At 53.1% G+C, this 8,559-nt stretch overlaps 2 protein-coding genes across 2 annotated transcripts; one reads left to right on the plus strand and one right to left on the minus strand.

Annotated features, from left to right (window-relative positions):
• Positions 1-3,992: 3,992 nt before the first annotated feature.
• Positions 3,993-6,974, plus strand: SLS55_003789 (uncharacterized protein; the record flags this gene model as incomplete). Its single annotated transcript, XM_066775253.1, has 2 exons — positions 3,993-3,999; positions 4,027-6,974. The coding sequence occupies 2 exons, from the start codon at positions 3,993-3,995 to the stop codon at positions 6,972-6,974; spliced, it is 2,955 nt and encodes a 984-aa protein (XP_066635372.1).
• A 733-nt stretch (positions 6,975-7,707) lies between these two features.
• Positions 7,708-8,559, minus strand: SLS55_003790 (uncharacterized protein; the record flags this gene model as incomplete). The annotated part of the gene is made up of 1 exon (XM_066775254.1): positions 7,708-8,559. The coding sequence occupies one exon, from the start codon at positions 8,557-8,559 to the stop codon at positions 7,708-7,710; it is 852 nt and encodes a 283-aa protein (XP_066635373.1).

The following is an 8,559-nucleotide window of genomic DNA, read 5'->3' on the forward strand; positions in this document are numbered from 1 at the left end:
TCCCGATCCCCGTCTCGGACCCCTCCCAGTCCGCCGTCCACCGTCTCGACTCCACATTCGGCAACGTCGCCTCGCTAGTCGCCCAGACGACCAGCATTAGGGAACTGTGGAGTCTCGCCCACCTCGCGGCCACCGTCGCGCCCATCTTCAAACTCCACCTGCACCATCATCACGCCCGCGACAACTCCGACGCCTCCGCCTCCCTCCTCGCGACACTGCGCCATTCCAGCGTCCCCGACCAAGCCCAGCACAACACCAACCTGTCCCTGACCATCACCCACCTAGCACACCAGCTACTCGCCATCCACATCGCCTTCCTGCGTCCGGGCAGCAGCAACACCGACGACGACGACGCGCGGCTTGTCCGCGCGAACTCGGTGCTGCACTCGATCGAGGCGTTTTTGGCGGCGGCGCAGACGCTGCAGCGGCAGGAGGCCGCCTGTCTGCAGAACCTGTTCGACGGCGACGGTAACGCCGATGGGAAAGCGGCGCGGTGGCTGACGTGGGGCTTGGACACGTGCGGGAGGGCGTTGGTGGTGTTGAGGCGGGATGGTGATGGGCGGCCGGAGGTGCTGGGGGCGTTGGCGCGGAGGCTGTTGGAGGTTGGCGAGATGCGCGCGCTGCGGGGGTGGCTGGGGTTGGGGGCTGTGAGGGCGCGGTTGGGGGAGGTGTGTGTTTGATTCATCGTCAGTGAAGACGGAGCTCATCCTGCTACATTCTCAATTTCACCGCGGGTATGCCAGAAGGAAAAAGGAAAAGGCCCGCCTCGTTAATGCTCTCTCTAAGGAAAAGTCTTTCCTTTCTCCAACGCGTCATATAGTCTACCCTCTGTTTCAACGCCAAGACTGGTAGACGGGAGAAGAGGAAGCTTTATTCGCAATGTAGAAACAGTTGAGTCAATTGATCCAATCCTCGCGGCATACGGAAGGATCTCTAGCTGCGCAGCTTTCCTTCTGCATAGCATTCAACCCGGCCATTGCTTGCATTCTTTGGAGTGTCTCGGCCTGATCCACTTAACAGCCACTGAAAGCTAAAAATCAAGTTCACTGCCTTCTTGTGCTGCCTTATCTGCTGCAGTGGAGACATTTCCAACCAGCTGAGAGCGATGTAAAAAGCACTTTCGAGCTGAGAGAAGATCGGTTGGCTTGTTGGTAGTCATGCCATTCACCTGCATGTCTAGACCGAAAAGAACTTCCTGCCAAACATCGCATATATCTCTTATCTGGATTTGTGTCACGGCTGAAGCTGATTGTATCCGTGGTGGCGCCAGATTCCTATGCATTTTCGCCAAGCTCGTTTGGAAGCTCGTTTTGCGTGAGTGGCTGCGAATCATTTGTTGCTTTTTCTGTCTTGAGCAACGGCACAGACCAGGCGCTTCCGAGGGAAAGCTTCAGCTGGTGTCTCGCATGTTACACAACTTGCATGCTCTTATCAGCTCGATGCATCGCTGATATCCCCGTTGACAAGGGTCTCCTGGTAGTCGCATGAATAGATCCTGAAGCCGAGGGGCGGTGAAGTCGATGTACTGAGATTCTCATTGAGCCTCACTGATAGATCCACTGTCCCATATGCATGAACGCGCACTTCAACAAACACATACAGAAGGGGTTCGACGTCTGGTTCAAAGCATAGCAATGCCTCAGAGCAGGGAGTGACTGCTTCCGTACCGATAACTTGGTAGGCTGTGTGTATCAGTGTGTTCTGTTCTGGACAGTTGACGTGCCTTCTGATGCATAGGAAAACAGAGCCATGCTGCCGGTCGGCAGGGGGGCCTGCTGTAGAGATTCGCATTTGGTGGCGCACTTGTGAAGCAGCCACGGGTGACACAATGGCGAGCGAGGGGCTGGCTGATGGAGTGAGCGAGCGCGGGTGGCTTTTCCAGCCTGCACCTCTGCACTGTACCGAGTTCCGCTCGCACCCTTAACTCATTAGAGAGGCTTGTCGCATGAGAGCTCGAGTATTTAAGACGTCTTTTGTCGTAAGGCAACCGTCAATCCAATTCTTCGCTCCAGCGCAGAGAAAGACTTCTACAATCCTTTCTGTCTTGCGAAATCACCTAGTCTCTTTCCGAGCCCCAAATGTCGGGTGTGACAGCCGACATCCCGGCAGCTCCGGATGAACCATCCGGGCAAGCTACTGGAAACGCCTCTGTGGCTTCCGCACACACATCTGACGAAGCCGGCCAAACACCCGAATCTACCCAGCACTCCAAGGACACCCCCACGGAAGAGGATGTGTTGAATTTTATCTACGGTAATACCTCGGTGTTAACCTTTTAAGCCCTTCCAGACTAAGTGAAATTCTCTAGGACGTTCCAGTTCGACTGACAAGCCATGCACCGACGTCAACTCCGACGACCTCGATCCATACATGACCTCTCCACGGGCGACTCTTGGAAGGACAGCGCAGAAACCACACGATACTTCCCAAGATCCGAGCAGCTTCGCTTCTTTTGGTGATCGGGGTACAACGGCAAGCGTCAACGCATATGGTCAAATCATGCAGATCACGAAATTCTTGGGCGCTGGCCGATCTGGCTTTCTCTGCGCCGATAGTTGGAACACACCGGAACCTTATGATGTCCAGTATCGTGCGCAGGAGCTTGTGGAGAAGTCCACGAGCCCTTACATGACCTGTGTTGGCGCCGAGTTGCCCATCATGTCAGATCCACGGTTGGACTTCATTTGCGACCGCTGGCCTCGCTTTACGGGTCAATCTGAAGGTTGCGTCATCCAGATCCAGTACTACGCCTGTCATGGGACAATCTTTCAACAATGCGTTCTGGAGGGAGATCCGATACAGCAGTCTCTAGAATCTCAAGAATCGCTCGAAGGAGTGGTCGTGTTGGACTCTGACATCCTTGTACGGGACCTGGATTGGCGAGACGAAGAATACTCCTTCAACAACGCTTCATATGGCGACAAAGAATCGTACGACACCTATCTAGCAAACGACGGTTTCAGTTTAGTCAGAAATCACAAAGGTCTTGACTGCGGGCCAGTGACAGGTGGCAGCTCGAAAAAGGACACCGATAACACGGAGCCTCTTGACTCCACCACAGTGGAGTTGGTCATCACAGCTTTCCTGAATGGCAGGCCACAACGACTGAAGAGCTTGGATGAGGATGGTTCGGACTACTGCATCGACATTCCGCGGGAAACTGCCACAGCCGAGTTTAGCAAACGTGGACGGTTAGAAATAACCGTGGCTTACAAGCTGCAACTCTCTCGGAAAGATGGGGAAGATGCGTGGAAATCTCGCCTCGTCCCTGCTTCGCATCTCACTCACATGCAGGAAGCTTTCTCAGCACGAGGATTCCAGGACATTCAATTCTCCAAAAACGACCAGCTCGACTTTGCAATCCGCCGAAACTTGGAACACATTCTTTCGGTCTGCTGTATTCCCATCCCAATTGGTAACCCCCTGGAACCCGATCGCGAAGCGGCTAAGTTTGCTATGGACGGCAACGATGAATCAACTGCATTGACATGTGGAGACATGTCAGGTCATCGTTTAGTAAGCTCAGCAAGCTTGTGGGTCCACCAAATTGTCCTCTTGATTTTCACTAAACATTGCATAGTTTCGCCTTTGAATTTCTGATTTCCGTGCATGAGTTCCTTCGAAAAGAACTTAGTACCCGGGAACATGGAGATGGATACTACCAGCAGGTCCAAGATCTGGCCATTCGAATATCCAACACTTGCAAAGCCCATATACTCTGGGTGTTCAAGGCTGCCCTATCAAGTGGTGATGATCAAGCTTTCGGGTCCGACTACTGGGCTTCTGGTCGGCGTATACAAACGACGGACGGTAGAATGCCCAAATTCTCAAGCCCAGAGTCTATATCGGACACTGCTTTTCAATTAATCAAGGCAGAAGAAGTCTACAAGATGTTAACCACTGTCTCTACTGAGAAAACTCTCCTCGAAAAGTGGATCAAGCAAACTGTTGATCCTTGGACCGCACGATTGAACAAGGCAGAAAGGCGACCGATGCGCGGTCCTTACGCTTTTGCAAGATCAACAGATGATGTGACAGGGAACGACAACTACTATCTGGAGGACCATGTCTGGATATGGAAGGCTCTAAGGACCATCGAAACCATCGGGCGTGAGAAGACTCAAACCCCCAAGGAGCAGAATAGAAGCAGAAAAGAGGCTGCTACTAGGGATTCAGGAAAAACAGAGACTGCGCCAAGGAGATATTCGTCGAACGAAGCGCAGAAGCAGATTCTCAAACGGTTCACGTCCGAGAACACGGCCTTGAAGCAACGAACGCGAATGCTCGCGGTCTATCGTTCTTCAAGTGAAATCAGATTCATGCTCCGATCCAGAGACACTGCACTTTTTCATTGCATGAACTTTCACTTTTTCAGAACGCCGGAATCGGATAACCTGGTCGATGTCTGGAAGAACACTCTGGCAGCTCAGGTCAACCATGAAGAAAACGAGATGACTGGGTGGGACACGCCTCTAAGATACGCTTTGGCACTTGTCATGGCAATTGAGGGGTGGAAAATCAATCAAGCATCGACAGACAAAATCTTCAGCGAAGCCAGAAGAGTTCTGTTTGAAAGCTTGTGGGCCAACGGGCTATTCCCTGGTTTCCTCAACTATTCCGACAAAAAACCGGAAATCTTTCAAGATGTGGACCACCGGGACAACTATTGGCACACCACGTTTGAGGTCCCTTATCTGCTATGGAAGTATGCGAAAAAACGACTGGAACAAGGCGCGGATAACAAAAAAGACACAAACCCGGCTTCTACAAACCAACTTCTCAAAGATGGCATGGATACCAAACCGGACTCTCAAGCTCAAGAGACAAACGCAGTCAAAGTTGTCATGGTGGCAAAGAAGATCATGCCTTTCAACAATCTCATCAACCAGAAAAGCATCATTGAGCCCCCGGATGAATGGCTTTACAACGAGCCAGACTTTCTGAACTTCGTTCCCGATTGGAACGGCTTCAATCTACCCTTGGACGACCCCAGCATGCACAAAATAGCGAAAGCGTCGGAAAATCCGATGAAAAACCACGTCAGCCGTGGTACGAAGATCCAGCTGCGCGATTGGATACAACTGATCTCCGATAGTATCTTTAGAGGAGAAGAGCCCTTCCTCAAAATGTTGGAAACGATCGAGGCTGAATGTTCGACTGCTCGGGAGTCCATCCCTCAGCAAGGGTCTGATGAGAACATCAAAGATGTCGATCGGTCCATACTTGACCGGATACCAGCCAAGTGGAAGGAAGAAATGCGTCAGTTGGCTAAGAAGTTTTCTTCTCTTCCACCAAATGCCGACCCGAAGAACATAATCGCGGAGGTGATGTCCAAGATTGATGAGATACCATTCTTATCGAAGGGTGCCATCATAGATGTCAAAAGATGGCCTAGGAAAGACAGGAAGAACAAGACTCCAAGCGATCCTCTGCGAGAGGCTCGCATGTTGGAGAACGAGGAGATTTTGCTAAGGCTCACCACTCAGCGAACATGTCCGAGCGATCAAAATCCAGCTGATGGTCGTGGAGAGTCCGTAGTAGTCAAGAAGAGGCTTATTTGGTTGCCATTGAGTGACCGGGTCACTGCCAAAATTTGCCGCCATCTAACGCCGGCTTCAGAAAAAGAGAACATGTTTTCATTTTTTGAAAGACACAAGACCTACGACAAATTTTTCTTTGACGATACCACAGCAGCGTCAAACACTTGGAAGACAGAGCTTCAGTTATCTTTTTACGAGCAATATGACCAGGATCATGTGCTCAGCCGGGCAGCCATGGGCTTTCGCTTTGACGGCGATTTCTTCGACCGCTACTGGACTTGTCACTTCATCGAGCATAAGCCTAAGACGGAGATTGTCAATATCAACATCAACGAGCTCTCCAGAATACTCCAACGGGAGGGAAATTTGCCGAAGACTGAACGAGGGAAACAGCCATGGAGGCAAAGAAAAGTGCTTGAGCTCATTCTGTTCGACAGAATTGTTGAAGAGATCATAACCTCGACCGACGGCATCATGAGAACAATCAGGGAAGAATTGAAAGACAATACGAAGAGCATGCGCAACACTACCAAAGACTCTTCATACAAGAGTGACAACAAACATTCGTCGGGAGAGTGGGTTTTCCGAGAGTGTTCCATCTGGAACATGGAGGAATCATGCCATTCCGCGAAGCCAGGAGAGACCTCGTCGAAGGACGATGCGCTTGAGGATGCCATTCGCGCAGCCAAATTTGTTTCCAACATGAAGAGCGAACACTACCAATCATTCAGCCAGAAGTCCCAGGTACTTGAACAGATACTACGGGTCTTAGATGATGACCTTGGTGAGAGTCTCGAACAAATCAAAAGATGGGAGAGACGAGACGATGACCGCGCACCGGAAAAACCACGTTGGACCAGGAACGATGAACGACGATATCGAACAACTATCACCAAAATGTTGGGTTCCAACGACAAGAAGATCAGGGAACTTGAGCAATGCCGCTCCAACGTGCAGTCTCTCAAGGCATCACTGCAAAGCACTCGGGAATATATCCGAGACGACCTCAACCTCCGCAGTGCTGAGGATGTTCGCCTTTTTACCTATGTGACTGCGACTTTTCTGCCAATCAGCTTTGCAACAAGCATCTTCAGCATGGGTGGGTCTCCTGGGGGAGCACTCCTTGGAAAAATGATCTGCGTCGCTACCGTTGCCCTCCTCCTCACTGGCATAGCACTTGTCTACGACAAAAAGTTGGCAGTTATCGCACGGCATTTTAGAACGTTCATTCTTTATCTAATATCCCAAGGGTCTCGAGTCATCAAGGCTTCTTTACGTCCACTGCAAGTCAGGAAACACTCGGAGAAGGATGATGGAGATGAAGAGCCAAAGCTGGCCAATGTCTTGCCCAGTATATTTCAGCGATCTCGAGGGGGCGCAGGAAACGACCCAGCTGAAGCTGAGAAGGGGGTCCGTAAGAGGCATGTGCAGTAATCGTTTGGTCCGTTCTCGGTTTTGTATGTTTGATTGTTATTGCGACTGGGAGTTTGGTCTTGCGTATATAGTTCGATTGACGCCAGCTCTTATATGTCTTTATACTACTTTCTACTTTTACAATGAAAAGGCCCCAGCTGGTGCAAGTGAAGCCAGGGTATCCACCCCCGAACGTTTGCTTGCCTTCCCTCGAAGCGATACGCAATGCATACTACCGAGCCCAACCCCCAAGACAGCACAAATACTCCATCACCCTCCCCACCATCTGTCAGCTCTCTCCTATGATGACTTCAAGATTGCTACGTGTACTGAGGCGAAGCAAGAGTGGGCCGCCTGAGTCCTGACATCAAATCGGAGGACCTTGCACTAGTTGCAATGACTTAACACCACTATATATTATGAAGCTTGAATACATCTATGAAAGCGTTGAATCATGATACTTTTTGAGCTTCCTCTTGCTCATTGTGTAGAACGTAAAGTTAATCGTATGGAGGACAAAGATGAAGGGAAGTTTGTCGGCCCCCACCGACTGTGAGACAGATGTGCGCCCCGCAGTTGTCCGCTTGCAGCCGGCGTAAGGATTCATGCAGAACAGCGAACTCGAAAGACATTGATAGTAACTGTGATAGACAGACCTTGCGTCAGATCTTCTCCCAAACCACTCGGTACACTCAAAAGAACCATACAAGACATACTCAGAGCTCCCCCACATCCAACCCAAAAAAGCCGCCGCTCACCCCAGAAACAACCCCCTCAAGCTCTCCGCCCACTCCTCCGCATCCGTCACAAACCCCAAATGCGCCCCCGCCACCGTCCCCACCTCCCTCCCCACCTCCGCCGCCACCGCCTTGACGGGCGCCAACCCCGGCCCATCCGCCGAATCCACCCCCACAACCGGCACGAACCTCTCCCCCGCGCTTCTCAACCCCTCCACATCCACATCCGCCCCCGTGTACTGCCTCAGCTCGAACTCGAACCACCACAGCGCATTCGCGCGCAGCTCGTGCGAGCGCGCGCCGTCCATTTGCGCCCGCATGTGCGCGCCGTCCTTCGCCCCCGCCAGCCCGGCCTCCGGCGACGTGAAGATGTCCATCGCGGCGCCCGGCCCGCGCGCGCGGTACTCGGCGTAGATGCGCTCGACGCCGGCGGTCGCGGCGGCGCGGTGCGGCGCCGGGAGCACGGCGAAGGCGGGCGGCTCGTGCGCGATGAGGCGCGCGATGGAGGCTGGGTAAGCCGCGAGCAGGGCCATGGCGACGATGGCGCCGGAGGAGGTGCCCATGACGAAGGCGGGGGGTGTGGTGGTGGTGGTGTTGTTGTCGCCCGCGACGTGCTGCAGCAGGCGGTGGGCGTCGTCGGCGTCGGTGGCGAGGCGCGCGGGGCCGGAGAGGTCTTGCGGGCCGACCGGGGCGCTGGACGAGAAGCCCCGGCGGTCCCAGGTGATGACGGTGAAGTGCCGCGAGAGGTGGGGGAGGGCGGCGGCGAAGATGGCGCCGCGGCCGTCGGCGCCCGGGATGAGGAGGAGGTGAGGCCCGGTGCCGCAGGCTTCGTACCAGAGGTTTGCGCCGGGGACTTGGAGGTAAGGCAT

The sequence above is a fragment of the Diplodia seriata genome (genome assembly GCF_021436955.1).
Source record: "Diplodia seriata strain FDS-637 chromosome Unknown scaffold_3, whole genome shotgun sequence".
Classification (NCBI taxonomy): Eukaryota; Fungi; Ascomycota; class Dothideomycetes; order Botryosphaeriales; family Botryosphaeriaceae; genus Diplodia; species Diplodia seriata.